General features: G+C 37.9%; 1 protein-coding gene across 2 annotated transcripts in view; it reads left to right on the top strand.

The window, feature by feature from the left end:
• The window catches only part of LOC120791652 (ubiquitin-associated and SH3 domain-containing protein B-like), a 49,968-nt gene that overhangs the window by 20,104 nt on the left and 11,981 nt on the right, over positions 1-17,883 (top strand). For both annotated transcript variants that reach the window (XM_040130178.1, XM_040130177.1), the window contains exons 2-3: positions 16,042-16,095; positions 17,674-17,860. In XM_040130178.1, coding sequence (XP_039986112.1) covers positions 16,042-16,095; positions 17,674-17,860 — 241 coding nt within the window. The remainder of the gene's footprint in view (positions 1-16,041; positions 16,096-17,673; positions 17,861-17,883) is intronic.

Genomic DNA, 17,883 nt, shown 5'->3' with positions numbered 1-17,883 from the left:
CGTTTTTTGACATTTTAATGCAGAAAAGTTACATATTATACCTTTAAAGCTACAGTATGTGACTTTTCTAATATTTTTTAGTTGATACATGCTCCAAAACATGTGTTAATGTGGAGAGGTGCTGTCAAATGCTTCTGTGAGCCAGACTCACTGAACAGCCTGGCAGCAGTGAAGAGGTATTCCCATCTTAAGTTTCTGAGGCTTCAAGCCTACTATTAGCTTGCTGGAAGACGCGGCTATCGCTGACTCACGGGCTAGCAAGCTCCTGACTCCTGCATTAGCTGAGACAGCGTAGACAATGATAAGTCCATTGAAATCCAATAAATGAAGGTCATGTTAAAATTATAAATAAAATAAACTTGAAACACAGATTCGAAGTTCAACTGTGACATTGATTCTTGCATATACTGTATGGTTTATAAGCAAATGTCCCATTATGTAAAGTGTGAAACATCTACATCCCTGCACACTAAACTCAATCATCCATGCAGAAATTTGCACGCATCCATGATTTCATTTATTCATAATGCTTTATGATTTTAGTGTGCCTGCTAACATCCCATTCAGAGAGTGTGTTCCATGTAACTTTAATGAATGCTGTCAAGGAGGCAAAGAACTACATTGTGGAGAAGACGCTTCATATTTAAAATTTTCACGACTTGGCACAAAATATAAGCTATCAGCAGATTGAATCCAAAAATATCTTTATAGGGATTTGTGCTGATCTTAAGGAACCAGTTTGAGCTAAAGTGTAGTGTACATGTGTGCGCTTTTGTCTAGCTGGAGACTCCCTGGAACAATGTACAGTAAAACAGGAAAAAGATTATCAGTTCTATTATTGTGAGGACGGAAGTTTGTATCCCCATCCACCACACACAGCACAATGCTGGCTCACTACAGAAACAAAGTCTCTGATAACAAACACACACTTCTGCCAATACAACCAGAGCTACAAAAGCAGCTTAGGAGCAACCTTGAAAAACCACCCATTCACCACAATATCGAGCAAGGAACACACTGCAGAGCGTGCTTTCAAGAACCTCTTTTCTGCTATTTTAAGCAGCATGTTGTGCTGAAAGCAGGGATGTAGTGTAGCGAGTGGTAAACATATTTCAACTTATTATTATTATTATTGTTATTCTTTTTATTTGTAGAGTAGAGGCTAGTAAACCTTTTTGCCTGACACATATCTTTCTAATAAAATACACATTATATAAAACACAGTCTAACCGCTATAAGTTTTGCAACATTTAAAAATACAAATTTGTACATTACTGCAAATTTGTATATGATGAAAAACTGGGCCTGAACTTTTCATATAATTAGCACAGAATTGTCAGCAGACCTATTTCTTTTTCATTTTTAGCTCAGTTTTTGGGTTGAGGTTAGGTTAAATTACATTAATAGATTTAGGTCACAATAGGTTATTTTGGTGAAATACACTCCCTGGTTTTATTAAAGTCTGCTCATAAAGTAGCTCACCATTGGTGTTATGAAATTCACATGTGACCTGCAATGATTTCTAAAGCAGTACGCTGGGAGGACAAAATACAAATTCCCTGTGATATCAGGCTGAAAAAAACTTACTACAGTCCACAGGAACTCAATGGAAAGTGGGGCGAAATAGCTCATATTTATGAATCCATATTTTCTTGTACCATAACAACACTAGATATTCAGTTTGGCAATATTTAAAAAGGAACAATTAATGGGGCCGGGATTCTTTTCTGTTGTAACGAGGTTGGATAACAAGTGCATTTTAAGATTTTTTTCTGTTGTAGTTATGAAGTCGTTTGGGTATTACTTTCTAATTAAGGCACCATTTATGAAGGGGTTTATAAATGATAACAAATGGCGTCATTAACCATTAAAGAATATTTTACTGATGTTTTATAGATCATTTAGTAAGCGCAACTTTTAGGTTACGAAAAAGGCTATTCATTAAGAAGTCGTTTATGGGTTGTGGGTTTCTCATTTTTAGTACAGCATCAATTATAAATGCTATCATTAGATTATAACTGTAAGTCATTAATAATGGGTTCTCATAATAGTTTTTTTCCTGTGAAATACTGGACATGTACACTATACCTCCTCAGGCCTCTAAAAATGAATGAAATGAAAGACTCTAGACGGCCAAAGGCTCCCTTTCATTAAACTGCTTACAGCTCATACAAATATGCAGCCATGTTCTGTATTAAGGGCAAAAACTTTGGGAACCACTGTATTAGATCATTGTGTGCCTCCTTCTCTGTGTCAGTACAAAGCACAATGAGGCACAGAGGAACAGAATCCTGTGGTTTTACCTCTGTGGACACATGAATCGGTTTCTGTTCACATGTACATGTTTATGTTGATATCTGTGTGTGTCCGTGTGTGTGTGTGTGTGTGTGTGTGTGTGTGTGTGTGTGTGTCTGTGTGTGTCTGTGTGTGTCTGTGTGTGCGTGTGTGTGTGTGTGTGTGTGTGTGTGTGTGTGTGTGTGTGTGTGTGGTCGTTTGCATGTGTGCCTCTTTGCAAACGTGTGTGTGTTGTAAGATTTGTAAACAGGAAGTGTGAGGATGCATGCAGTCAGAGGACAAAGAGCCATGGGATTTCCCACAGTGACAGAACTGCTCGGCTGAACGAGGCTTCCCGTGAGTGGGTGGTGTGTGCTTTTGTGTGTGTGTTTCCTTTAACATGGGTGGGCCCATTTATGGTGTGTGTAAGTTCTGGACAGCTGCTAAACAGCATGAGACCAACGGAGAGTTCAGTTATCACAGTGAAATATATTCGTCTGTATGTTTAATCTGACCAAATGTTGCAGAACATAGAGTTTGGCTTAAAGGACCCTGGTAGATGGTGTAATATCATACATTTTTCTACAAAAATGTAATCAATCACACTGCATCATATCCATCAGTGCACCAAACTGACTGGCTCTCAATTTTAATAAAAGGCCAGCATTAGCCCAGAGTGTCAGCTTATCTGGTGTCAGTGCAGTTGGTGTTATCAGGGTCTGTTTCCACATGTGTTACATTAGTCTGTGGGAGCATGTGAAAAAAAAATGAATGTTGAGCAGTTGTCAGAATATGTAGGAAGGAGCTCAGAGCATCCAAAATTAGCTGCCATCCTCACTGTCAAGACAACTGGTTCTGGCAGCTGGTTACAAGTTTGTTTTTTTTGTTTTTTTTTAACAAACCAGTTCAGCTCTTCTTCCTCCTCTTCTTCCAAGTGAAAAAAAATGTTCCACACATCTAAACTTTATGCCAAAATGCTTTTACACTGACTGTGACAATGGTAATGTACTCATGTACTCATGTGGCTGTGAACTGTTGCCTCTGACAAGTGTGGCTGGCTCAAGCTACACTGAGGCCCAAAGCAGAATTTAATTTCACCCTGTCAGCCTGCTGCGTTGTATGACCACGCCACTGCCTGACATGGCCGTACACAGGGTTTTAGAAATACAGAGCTCCAAATGCTAGCCCTATCCTGGGCACTGTGGGCTGTACCTTCTTTTCTCTCTCATCTCCATCAGCTTCTCTCTTTCTTTTTCTCTCAGTCTCACTGATTAATGCAATCTTTTCATTTTCGTTCCGCTAGATGGCTACTTAATTCACTCAAGTGAAACTACTAGTCGGCATCATGGTGGACAGCCACTGTTTAACGTAGCGCGACCCCAGAGGAGCTATTCTTTAGATGATGTCCAGGGATGAATGGCATTGAATCCAAAGCACTCAGTGGATTCAGCTGTCTGTTTGGTATGTTGACAAAATCAAAGAACCGCCCTGTTGAGCAAGATTTTGTAGTTACGACAAGATCATTCCCTCCACAAGCAATGACACCGGTGATCAGATGAGAAAGTCAGTTATCTTGGCGTCATACAATATCTTTGCAGCAACAGCATTATTATTTTTGGGCAATTATTTCACGTCTTTTATTGTATTCACCTCAGAAAGAATACTGAGGTCCAGACCTCAGTGACCTCAGTATGTGTACTTTATTAGTGATGTCATTCAGAGCAGATTCTAGAAACATGCGTCTATAGCAAAATAGGGAGACATTAACCTCTGTCCTCTAACAACAAAAAACAAACAAGTTTTTTCAACAATGAGTTGTTATAGTGCTATGTCTGACGATCCTCCCTGACCAAAACTAGTACATGTCAGCATATCCGTATGATTGCAATTTGGTGACATTTTGGTCAGATTACACACTTGTAGGTATGAATATGTTCAAATGTTTTTCTGTTTTTCCAGCGTGGTATTGGAATATTTTACTCAACACCATCAGATGTGTCAGTTTGATAAATCCTGCAATGTCATGGCTTTTTTGGAGAGTTTTAGTGTACGAGGTGATCTTTTATGGTTTTCTGTTTTGACAAGAGATAATTATGTTTGTTCTTATAACACTGTCTCCTTATTATCGTTTTTAAAAATGTTATAAAAGTCAGCAATTAGCAGCTTCAAACCAAAAATTGAAGGAAAGTATCTTTGTGAAGCTGTTTGAGAGTCAGGCTAGTAAATTACAGTAGCTCTAAATTTGCAGTAGGGATTAGAAAAATACAGTACTTTTATTCCTAAAGCCTTTATGACACATCTCTGATTCACAAAATGACACTGAATGTCAGTCAGTTTATTTCTTAAGGTTGATTTGGAACAATCTGTGGGTTGTGTAGTGTGGAAGATAAATAACTAAAGATGTGGGCACACAAAGAAAGTAAAGCAACCCCAGGTTTTCTTGCACTGATTAGAGGGGATTTATTCTCTCATTGAACAGTGAGTCATGTTACTCCATGATGCCAACAAAGCCCCACTGCATAATAGACGCAGGATATCTGATGTATGATTGAATAGTCAATGGAAATAACATTTCATACAGCTGTGGATTAATCATTTAAGATACTAAAATGTTAAAAAAAATGCCCATCACAAGTTACCAGTGCTCAAAGTGATGTCTTCAATATATGAAATAAAGAAAAGCAAACTGACAGCGAGAAGCTTTGCTGCAGCAACAAATACCAGCAAATGTTTGATATTTTTATTTAATAAATTATTCAAATTAGTAATTAATTATCCAATCAATGATTCATTCTCAATTGCTATCAACTATTAATTATCTTTTTTAATCTTATTTATTATATGCTAGTGGCTGAATCACTAGTTTAAACAACACAATGGAAAATGTGCCCCCTCAGCTGAAAGCCTTACAGTACTGTTGTAAAACTCAAATGATAAAGTAGCTGTTGTATTGGCATACATACAGGAACAAGGGGATGGTTTTGACACACAATACTAGCTAAAAGGTTAGCAAGCTACAGCTAGGCTAACCCAACCTATCATTTGCAGAAGTTTCCTTTTGTCTGAAAAAGCATAGTCCTGTGATAGACTGGCAACCTGTTCAGGGCGTACCCCGACTCTCACCGAATGTGTCAGCTGGGATTGGCTCCAGCCCCCCTGTGACCCTCAAAGGATGAGCGGTATAGCTAATGGATGGATGGATGGTTGTGTGCCTCCGCCAGCCAGTCTAATTGCACCTCCCTCACCCAAGTTGTTGGATCAGTGGGAGGAGGATGTGGCTGAAATTAATAAATTAGATCTCAACCACATTCTTTGGAAATCTAAACAAAGTTTTTGCCAACTGAAATCCAAATACACACTTGTGATACTGCTCTGCTAGCTACCCACTAGCTAACATAGGAGAACTTGGAAGATGGATTTTCCATTTCACTCTCTTTAATATAGAAGGAATTTTGTTTTTGAAGGATTGTGAATTAAATGTGTAGTCTTTAATGGATGCTAAGAATATTTTGTTACCTCCAACTTTGCCTATATAGCCCATACAACACTCAACCCATTTGTTCATCCATCCATCAAAATTAGGATTTTGTATCTGACATGTTGCATTACCCTCTGATAATTATTATGTTGCATTGTTTTGTATACAGCTTAACACGGCGGTCAGCTAACTATGCAACTCAGTATTTTCTTCTACAATATAGAGTATCTATAAGGAGTTAAGCAGTAGGCTCTATATACAGGAGAGCTACTATGGGCTACAAACGTTTGCACACACACACACACACACACACGCACACACACACACACACACACTTCTGTTAATAATCCTGCATAGCAAACATGCATCACCTTTAACTATATATAGCTGAAAACTGTTGGGAGTCTATTATTGACCAAGGTAAGATTTCACATTGATAACATTCAGAGCAGGGTCTTTTTTTCTTATAACCACATAGACTTTCTAACCTCTGTCCCTGCTTCCTTAGGCTCTCAGTCTAAAGTTCAAACCTTTGTTCATAATAATGTCATTTGTACTTCTTTATATATTTTGTTTATTATGATTGCCTATTGTGTTGTAGGCCATGCTATAATATACTTAGTTTGAGTTTAAAAGTTAAACATTATGTGCTGCATGATTTATTGGTCTGAGCAGTGTTGTGTTGCGTGGGTGTGTTGCTCGTTGCCTTGTCTGTTTCTCTTCCTGTCTCTCTGTGAGTTGAGCTGTTAACAGAGGATCTCTCTATGGTTGGAAAAATTGCTTTCACATCTCTGTGGGTGAGAACAAGCGAGTGGTTTTACTCACAATAAATGTCTTTAAGATGAGAGATTGACTCTGTATGTGTTAAATTGGTGGCAAACATTTTCAGAGCTATTGCATGTCACAGTATCCATCTTTACAAATTGTTGCTTAAGCTGAAGCAGAGGCATGATTTCAGTCTGAAAATGATTGTAATGTGTGCATGCAATGTAATGTTTCCACAAGATGAGTTAGATGAATGAAAGGCTACAGCAGCTTTAGGGGGAAACAACCTCCGCAGTTTTTTTTATTTTAAATTTGAAACAAACCACTGTGGCTCTCACAGCCTGTATTTAGTTATATTATTTTCTCATCTTTTTTCATGAGTGATGAGGAAATCATCATCGAGGGACATTTTCCCACAAAGACCTTTTATCCAGTCAGTTCTCAACCCACACTGTTCTGCATACTCACAGGTGGAGAGAGTTTTTCTGGGACTGTCAGGCAGTGAAACAGCTGTGGAGCAGTCATTTTATCATAGGGACGCAGGGAGTGGTAACCAACAGAGTTCAACAAATACATGTGGTGGATATTGTTCTTATAATACAATTCTGATATTTAAGGCTGCAATGAATTATTTTCATCATTGATTAATCTACCAATTATTTGGTGGTTAATCGATTAATCTTAAAATGTCTGCCAGTTGTGAAAAATGCCGATCACATTTGGCACTTCTGAATCTGAACTAATCAATTATCAAAATTGTTGATGATAAATTGTCAACTATCAGTCACTATCATCACTGATTAATTGATGCAGCTGTACTGATATTGGCCCAAGATTATGGATGTGATTCAATTTAATTATATTACATTTTTCGGGAGTATTGTGGCTTAATAGCAAGATACAAGCAGGTATGTAGCTACTATTAATGTCATTTAATGAGTTTTAGAGACCTGGAGAGAGTTTACAGGATATTCTACAATTTAGGAGTTAAATACGGAGGATATTTAAATTGGGTGTTCAAATAGTTAATTTAAATATTCCACTTTATATTGGACTAAATATAACCAATACATAAGAAGTTTTATAAATATACACAAAATAAGAAATAACAAATTATTCCTCTTATAGAACTGTGTTCCTGGCATTGGGGCAAGACTTTAAAATAGCATTTAGATGTTCATGTTAGACAATAAAACTGACTGATTATGTAGGTCAACAGTTAACTGAAAGAATAAAATATTGCTATATATAAATGAAATAAAATAATTTCTTTATGGTGTCTGGATGAGGAGACTTAGACTCAGGACCTTAGTATTTGTTGAAAAAACAGCTACTGAATAACTGTTGGTTGAAAGTCGTGTTTCTTCAATTCTGGAAGAGCTGTGCTTGCAGTTTCCCCCTTCTTTCATTCTTTGAGCTGAGCTCGCTCGTCCAACACTGAACACTCACATAAAGTTGTTATCAAACTTGTCATCTAACTGTGGGTCAGATGGAAAATTAGCATAAACCCTAAAATGACTCAGGCTTTAAATGCTGTTCAAGAGCCTTTGTCATGCTAACAGAGACTGCAAATTCACGAGTGTAGTGGAAATGATGAAAATAACAAAATACACGTAGATACAACTAGAAACATCCGAGTGATCAACTCTAAATAAAATATTTTGCATGTTTGCCCCAAATTATTGGCTAGCCACAGTTTCAGTCCAGTATTGGTAAAAGTATTAGCCCACCTTGCTGAAACCCTAGTGATATTTTCTTGCCAAGCAGACTATACTGCTTTTTCTTAAAGTAACCAGTTGAAGTTAGCATCAAAGCTAACTTCATTTACTTTGATGGTTCATATGTTTTCGTCACTATAGTTGGTCTGTCATTTTCTAGTCCATAATTTGTGGCTATACTGTAGAACTAGCGGACCAGGGTAGATCAGATAAAGATTTCATGGTCCTGCGGAAATTTCAGTTGACAGTTTGATTTTATGCTCTGACGGCGCCTGCTTGAAGCCACTTCATCAGCATTAAACTGAGCAGAGTGTCGAGGTTTGAATGCGTGTGTGCAGAGTTGCACTGTCATCATGAAGACTGAGGGAGTGGTGAGTAGCCGGGCTTTGGGGCTGCAGTGAGGCAATTCTCTGTTCCAATGATCACTCCTTACTTTGATCAACAAACCTCAGGCCAAGCTGCTCTACCATCAGCTTTCTGAACAGATTAGGTTTGATTTCTTCCATGATTCAAACTGAAATTAGTTTGCCCAAAAAAAACCTTTTTGCTATCTTTACATGGGATCCTCCTTGAGTCCCCACTAGCCTCTAATTGACATTTTTGACTCAGCTTAGGGGTTTGCCTTATGAAACAACAATGCAAAGCTATGGAAACCCTGAGAGGCAGCTAAAGCTGTATGACAAAGAGGTTGTCAAGGGGAAACCAAATAGATACGTTTCAGGGTTTTTTTTTTTTTCAAGTCATTATTCAAGAATGGGTACAAGTATGTAAATGAAAAAAGGGGGGGGTAGTCATTCAAGTTTAAATTAGGTACTGTGTCTCTGCAATTATACTTATTGTAATATATATAAAGAATCCCTTATACAAAACCGCAGGTAGGTACTAAAATTAGTTCAGTAAAACATGTGGAGCAAAGGTCATTCAGTCAATTCTGTTTAAAAAGCGGGGAACTACGCGGTAATTTCTTGATGGAGAAAGTCGAAATAAACTAATTCATTTATTAACCAGATAGTGTTGAACAGATTCCGAGAGCCACATCTCCACTTTTTCAATCTGAAAGCAATGAAACCCAAGACTTTAATCTGATTCTGTATTTTTACATCACTTCTACCCGAAAATTCAGCAAAGCTGGAATGAGATCATTTCTCATAAAAAGAGACCAAGTGTGAAGAGCAATTGAAACTACAAGCTACAAAATATGTTATAGTTATTGCACCCTTGATTCTTAGATGATTTAGTTACTGAGGCAAGTTCTCCAATACGACACATCCTTGTGTGCTAAGGCAATGCCTCATCTAAGATTCAGTAACTGGTTACACCACATTTACCAGCAGTAAGTGCCACTGAACATTGGCTACGCACTTGTTCAGTCTCTCACAGTGTTGTAGGAATTTTGACTCATTCCTCGATATAAACCCATCTCAGCTCGGTGACACGTGTTTGCATTGAAGCAGGAGTCGCTTGAACAAGGTCTGGATTCTGGACTCTGCTGTTCTAGAACTGTAGATTTAGATCATGAGGTGAGTGAAAGTTATACAGGTCGTGATGCAGCACGCATCTGCAAAATGAAACGCTGCTGCCACCACCTGCAAGGGTCTTACTGTGGAATGCAGTGTTTGCTTTTCACCAGACATAACAGGGGCAGTGCTGTCGGCCACAAATATCCAGTTGGTCCTCATCTTTTCAATGAGCATCGTTCCAAAAGTCTTGAGAATTGTTCAAGTGTTTTTTACAAATTTGAAACGGTGCTTTCTGCCCTGATGTCATTGTCATATTTCTGAACACAGTGTCATAAAGCTGGAGGGGTCAGCAAAAAAGTCTTGATGTAGGTTTTTCTGTGACTTCTTGGTGATTGTACGCCTTGTCTTAGAAACATGTTGTGAATACAGCCTGTTGTGCAAAGATATATGCACTAATTTGGAGCCGTGGATTGACAGGTGTCAGCATATTTGTTCTTCAGAGCCGCAACTCTAAAGATTGCATGCTAACAACCTCAACCACATTCATGACTCCTCAATGTTGGTGTTGAGGGATTGTCATACTTCGTATCATTATGAGATTATATACTTACAATGATGATTATTCTAATGACCTCATGTCTTAAGTGCTTAATTATTTATGTCCATGTTGCAGTTGCTCATTGCTGTGTTTATATTCTGTCTCCATCAATCTAACCAGAGTAGAAAAAGTATGACTTTCTGTGTGCTAGAGGCGTTTTCTCAAGAACTGTACTTCATGAAATGTTACAGCTGCCTAAAGACTGAGTCACTGCTGACCATTCGTTAAGCCCCGACCCCTTAGTTACTGTTGCTATGCCTGTCAAGATTTCCAGTCTCACACAGCACATATGCAGTCTACAATGATAATGGTGGCAGAACATAATTTGAGGACAACATATGTGATATCTTGCCAAAAGTCTCAAGTTAAGAGTTCCCAGGTAAAGGTCAGCATCCTCACCAGTTAATCAATGTATATTTAGAAGACATGGCCAAGCGTAACAGGCCTGTCTTGGACAGTCGTGTTGCAATCATTGTTCGATGGAGATGTTTTAGTGAATGGTTGGGTTGCTGAGTTGTAAGCTCGTTAGCAGGACATGCTAACGTTTGCAGCTTACTGTATGTAATGTGCCTGGTTTACCCTTGTAAATTTGATCAAATTCATATCTGAAAGTTACATCTGACAAAGCAACTTTTCCCATCTCGAGATCTACATTTGTCATGAAACAAGGAACCAGAAAAATTTGTCTCGTGTGCTTCCAGTTTTGACTGACTAATAAAGACTGAACTGCGGTTTTGATGGCACACTTCAGAGGTCAAATTAATTCATGTTTCTCTGGTGATATGCAGCATTTACATAATGAATAATATTTGTTTGTAAGGAAGCCACCTTTAAGCTGTATGGACTATATGTGTGGTTGTCTGTATTTCAAATTTACTGTATACAGAAAGTAGAACTACATGTGAGTGAGTATCTTAGTGGCGCTCTGCCTGCCTTACACACTGACTAAGATGGTGACAAATTGAATGACCTATGCATCACAGCACCTACTTCTCCTTTCCACTTCTCACATGGTCGTGAAAACCCTATGTGCTTCGGACAGATATCCGATCATCATTAACGCTAAAAGTAACTAAGGTTTAGTTAGTATGTGGCGAACCTTTCCTTTATGCTCTCCATCTCTGCCTTGATTTACTCTTTGTTGGTGTGTCTGTTGAAGTGCTGTAAGGCCTTTCCTTAAACAGCTTCTTTCAGCTGCCACTTCTCGCTCTCTCTTCCGTCTTGCTGATTCTCTCACTCACATATGCTGGGGTATGTAGGTGTACACCTGCAGGACACAGCAGTGTCATAAAACCCAAGCAGCGGCTAGCACACTAGTAAGCTGACTCTGATGTCTCTGCTGTGGTCAGACCTGCTGCTTACTGAGCTCACTGTGGTGAAGTTGTATGAACTCTGAAGTCTCGGTACTTTTTTTCTCGATAGATATGTTTTGTTTTTGTACATACAGATAAGTCTCCATCTCTGGCTTAAAAAAACAAAGGCTCAGAGATTCTGTACACACTTTTAAATCTCCTTTAGCCTATTCCTGTGAGCATATTGTCTTTTAATTTAAAAATTTATCGATTATTTATATGTGCTTTTGTTCTGTGTATTGTTTTTAAAGGTGCAGGCAATGTTAAGCACCTTGTAAACAATGTTTTTAAAAAATGCTGTACATGTATGGTTGCTGATGTGTGTACATATAGTCATTCAACAGATTCACTGGAGTCAGGTCTGTAAAAACCCACCTTTTCTTGCCTGCTATGTAATCCACTCTAAAAGGATTTTAGTGAGGAGTCCCATGAAGGTCTTAATTGTGTTTCACAGCCTGAATCAACTCTGAATCGAAAAGATATTCAACACTAGCAGCTTAAATCCAAACATATCAAAACTTCTATTAAAGCCCCATATTTAACTCTTATCAACATTTGTAAGTCTTCTTTGGACAATGCACATGCTAAAATGTATTCCTTTTTTTTTTACCATTAATAAAATACTGTTTAGGAGCTTTTTGTAAGTTTTGCTATCGCTACATAGCCAACATTAGCATTAACAGCCAAGAGCTGTCTCCAGCGGTGGAAAGCAACGCCAATGTTAACTCTTGTTTTGCTTCTATTTCTAACACTTCTTTTCTTCTACTGAAGTGGGCACGCTAGCCAGCTAGCCCCGGCCCGGCCAGCCCGTCTCGTCACTTTCTGATAGCAGGTCACTGTAGTGTCCAGGCCCTGAAGAAGTAGCGCTGTTATAACCTCTTGCACTGTAAACAATGGCTGAAGCTCTTTGTAAGTGGCCATAACCACCACGTTCAGTAGCAGAGAAAACTTAAATAGGGCCCCCTTTAAAAGCAAAGTCTCTTTCTCTGTCTTCTATTTGTACTGGGTAGTTAGCATACAGAGTTAGCTGAAAACAACTGCCTGCTGAAAACAGGATTGTTGTGAGCAGTGAGACTCAATTATCAGTCAAATATCACCCAGAGTTAGGTGATTGTATACTGTGGACTGCTAGCAGCCAGTTTCACATTACACTTAGTTCATTGTATTTTTTTAAATATTAGTTGAGCTTTAAAAGTAACATTAACCATTGGCACAAAGTTTTAAATAGCAGCACTTACAGTGGTGTGATAGTGAAAGTTTGGAGTGGTAGTTGTTTTTTTTTTTCACAAAATCTGGTGAAAACACTGCATGCTTGGGGCTTTTTTTCCCCAATTTTATTTAAAATAGTAAATACAAAATTATAAATACAGACTATTGACACACAACAATAAGCAAGTCATTGGTTTTCTATCCAAACATCAGCAGGAGCCTTCAAAAACATGTAATGATCCTACCTAATACATACAGTCAGCATGTGCTAATTAATTCACATATGTATGCATAGAAACACACACACACCACTCTGGTGCGCCTCCACATGTCCCATTCCACAGGAACAACATCTCATGCCGTGCTGAGGAAGCTGCTTGGTCCCCAGAAATGAAACCACATTAACATGTACAAGTTCTTATCTTATCTGAGTGATGGCTAATTAGATTCTGTGGCTCTAATATGAATAATCCGATGTGCCATTCCTTCTCCTCCTTATCAGCCAAGCCTCCAGGTTTTGCTGAGGTAAGGATGGAGATGTGAATAGATAAATCTCCGTTCTCTGTGCTTCTTTCTTTTAAACCGGTCTTTGATCTCTGTTAATGCACTACACAATCCCGTGAATGAAAACTTAATGTAATGCGAAAAAGAAAATTGAGACCTCAGATTTTCATCAGCATGAGATGCAACCGCGTTTATTTTGTGAAATCAGGGCTTAAATATCTTAATTCAAATCAGAAAGCTGTTTGAATAAGCCATTTATTTCAGCATTCACTCCAAACTCTTTTGGGGGATTGTGTAAAAAAATACTGTATTTGGCTTTTTGTTACTGACTGATATAATTCTTCAGTTATTCAGCCAGAAAATCCAATTGTTATAATAATTATAGCAGAAAATCTTAATATGCACTGACAACATACCCTATTTCATATAGATGAATCACTATTTCAAGTGGGACTCATAGTTATGGTTAAGAGGAGTCACCCCTCGTGGTTTGTTCACACTTGGTGATAAATCTTCCTATGAAAGGAATCAACGTTAATGCCTTCCTACACATGCTATGTTATCTTTCATGTTGCTTTGCAGGAGCTTATGAGGACCTGTCACCTCCTCTGACTTGTAATCCATATTGTTCTGCCCCCAGACTTTGCTAGCCAGTCATCTCTGTTTTACTCATATTTTGTCTTTCTCAGTTCCTGGTGTAAAATACAATTACAATTACTCAGTGATACATGCTGACCTTTTGAATCAAACAGTGGAAGTGGAAAGAGTTGTAAAAAAAATACTGTGCTTTAATGACAGTGTTTTTACCTTGAAATTTGGTACATTTTATCGGAAAAGAAAACTAAATTTCATAGATTTTTACCATTAGTGGGAAAAACCAAATGTACAGTTGGCCAGAGGAAAGGCTGTAGTTGTTGTTGCATAAAACAGTGATTTCTCTGCTAGAGCTACCAGACTTTAAACATGTACCAAATGTTGTGGCAGTGCACCAGATAGTTGATTGAGTTGAGTGAGTTCACTCTGGGCCAAAATCTTTGTGTGTTTAGTAAATGTGTCGACCAACAGACTGACATCATCATGTCTACAGCCGTGGCACTTTTGTGCATGGTTAAAAATAAAATACATCTACTCAAGTATGAGCACAGTCATGTCAGAATGTTGTCACTATACAAGTGCCTTGTGTAAAAACTGTGTAAATGTTAAATTATAGAATTCCCATTCCCATTCCCATTATTCAATACCATTAAAATAGGCTGGTAAAATACAGGTGTAACTGACAATATTAGGGATTGTCCACTTAGATGTACAGTTTGACGACCTGGTTTACTGGGATATCTAAATGCTGAGGAGCCAATCATAATCAAGCTAGTATCCAAGGTAACAACAAAATTACTAAATTGTTCAAAAAAAATATTACATTCAAGCTGCCGATTCATATTTTATATTAATTAATTAAATGAGTATGTGTATTGTGAAAAGTGTCGCTCATAGTGACAAACCCACTCAGAATTATCACCTGTAAACTACAGGCCCAGCTGTTATGCAGATAGACACAGTTAGCGACTAGCTGGTGACAAAGTGGAGCATTCAGCAGCTAAAGAGTAAATATTGGACTTATATTCATCAGGTGGACACAAATGCAACCCCAAATGAATGCTAATGTTGCTCTGTTTCTGCTGATGTATAAATAGGCAATTGTCTGCTAACACATTCACCGCAAATAGTTTCACAAGGTGATAATATGTAATTGTAGGATTTTCAGCTTGATCCACTGCTTTTTCAAAATCAGCTATTGCAGCTTTAAAAATTAATTTTGCATACATTTCCTCAACCTGTTTCCAAAGGTAATACAAATGTAATTGTCTATTGATGTGCCTGATGCCTGATGTGTTGTTTGTACTGGATGCAAGTGCTAAACTTAAAATGAAGTGAAGTAAAATAAATTTGTCTAAACTTGAAGTAAAAAAAATCATGGCTTTAGCAAATGTTTAGATATACAAGTGCATACAAAAGTTTTTTCTTGTAATTTTAGCGATGACAGAAAGTGTAGGTAGTTACTTACGCCACTCTCAGTAAAAAGCATTTTTCTCTACACTCTAACTACATGATGAGAGAAAAAAATGCATTTCAATTTGACATTGTAATGTTTTTCTCTCTGAGATGACGGTTGCTGAATTTCCGTGTAGAAATTAGTTTCAGCCAGTCAAATCAGAAAAGACCCGATTAATGCGCCAGTTTTCTTTTTCCAGTGGCATTGTACCCAACTCCTATTGCATTTCTGTTCAGTCAACAACTTTGAGCCTTTTTTATATTTTCTTTTCCTCCTTTAAAGCCCTTACTTGCATCCCTAACTGTTTTTATAGTCAAAGTTTCCACATAGGTGTGGAACCAGAACAGTTCTTCCTTTATTTGCCATCTGCTGCCTGAAAAGTCCTGAGGATAAAAACTACTGTACAGAGAACAGAATCAGTGTGTACCTCTGCTGCTTAACTCATTCACACAGAGAAGTGTAAACAAGTAACTTCTCTGGGTTTCTCATTGCCACATTGCACTCATTAGTCATAAACTTTTACTGTGCACATTTCAGAATATACAATATGTGAGTAATTTGTAGGTGAACAGTCTTGGTGTTGTTTAGGTCTTAACTTTTTTTTCTCTTCTTCTCGTTTGTGCTCTTCTATAGGCTGAAAGCTCTGGTATCAACAGGAGGTCGGAGTGTGCAAGCAGCATGTGACTGGTAAGTTTAAACAACAAATGTGTATACAGCACATTCACATATACACGCCACAAGCCAAGGGGGAAAAAATGTGTGTTATACTGCCCTCTGCTGTAGAAGGGTCTCAATGGTAATACCTTAAATAATGTTTTTTTTTTTTTTTTTTTTTTAAAGGTAAAGATGTTAAAAAAGTAAAGGCCCAGATACTCTAAATATTTATTCATTTTTTTCATATTTTTAAATTGTACATTTAATGATTTCAGTCCCATTGATATTGGAAACCTCTTTTGCAAGGGAGACCTGGCCAAGACGCCAGTATAAAAAGTTACAGACACTACAGAAACAGATAAAACAACACTAAAAACGAATTACAATACTAAACTAAGGTTAAAAGTGGGCTTAGAATAGACACAATTAAGGATGGATTCATTTACCAATGAGCTTACAGTAGTCTTGAATTCTGCAATAGATGTCAGATTCAGAGGGCTTTCTTTTCTATTTCTGTCTGCACGTTAGGGGAAAACAGCATATATACTGTATATGTTTTGATCTTTGATCTCCCCTGAAACCCTCAAGGATAAGTGGGTATAGCTAATGGATGGATGATGAATGTTTGCCCAGAATGGCTTTTTAATAAAAATATACCAATGACTTATTGATGTTTGTAAAGCGATGGCCAGCCATCTCTTGAATGCAAAGCATAATTATGTGTAAGTAGTTTTAATTTGCAATATCCATGTCATATGATAAACAGAGTCTAACATGTGGAGACACTCTGCTGATGTATTCATATACAAAATTGCCATAATCAAGAAACAGTAAAAACAAAAGGTGGTGACCAGCCCTCTCCTACTGTCAAAAGAGAAACAGGACTTGTGTCTAAACCAACCTTTAGTGTCAGTTTCATCACAGTATTCCTCAGAGAATTTCAACATTTGCTTGAATCACATTTTATCAAGCCAAATGCTTAGATATTTATAACAGATACAAACTATTTCGTCTTGTCATGAGTTGTAACAATATCCACAATATCTAAAGGCCTCCTCCTAGCAGAAAATCAAATCAATCAATCAAAATCAATTTGGTTGTATCTATATTCACTAGAAGCTTGAGTTGACTGAGCTGACACTGCAAAAATATTTAAGGCGGACTGTAGTTTATGAAGTCCATCTGAGAGAGATGATCCAGTGCTATACAAAACTGTATCATCTGCATAACAGTGAGCACTAGTTCCATGCAAATTAATACCTAAATTATTTTATGTAAAGCCAAATTAAAAATGGGCTAAACACAGAGCCTTGAGGCACTCCCTTAAGTACGGTGAGCAAGGTTGTACTGTATTTGGCCAAATAAGAAAGTAAGTGCAATTCAGACTTGTCTATATAATAGCACACATTGTCAAAACAGAAAATGTTCTAATAATGAACTGGTTGTACGGCTAAAAAAGTTTGCATTCAGGACTGTGTACTCCCCAAGTTCTTCTTTTAAGGTTTTAGTTGTGCCACAAGTGAATTGCACTACGTCCTGCCCTGTCCTCACAGCACAATATGTAGACCTGATAGTTTTCCTTTATTTCATTCCCCTCCTTCTCTACTGTAGGCTGTTTTCCCATGTGGACGACCCGTTCCTGGACGACCCTCTGCCCAGGGAGTTTGTCCTCTACTTGCGACCCAGTGGACCACTACAGAACCAGCTCTCCCACTTCTGGCAGCAGAGCCGGGTCACTTGTGGCAAAAACAAAGCCCACAACATTTTCCCCCATATCACTCTCTGCCAGTTCTTCATGGTGAGTTGAATGGAACTTCAACT

Source organism: Xiphias gladius, chromosome 7 (assembly GCF_016859285.1).
Source record: "Xiphias gladius isolate SHS-SW01 ecotype Sanya breed wild chromosome 7, ASM1685928v1, whole genome shotgun sequence".
In the NCBI taxonomy this organism is placed as follows: domain Eukaryota; kingdom Metazoa; phylum Chordata; class Actinopteri; order Istiophoriformes; family Xiphiidae; genus Xiphias; species Xiphias gladius.
This window is presented reverse-complemented; position numbering and strand designations above follow the sequence as displayed.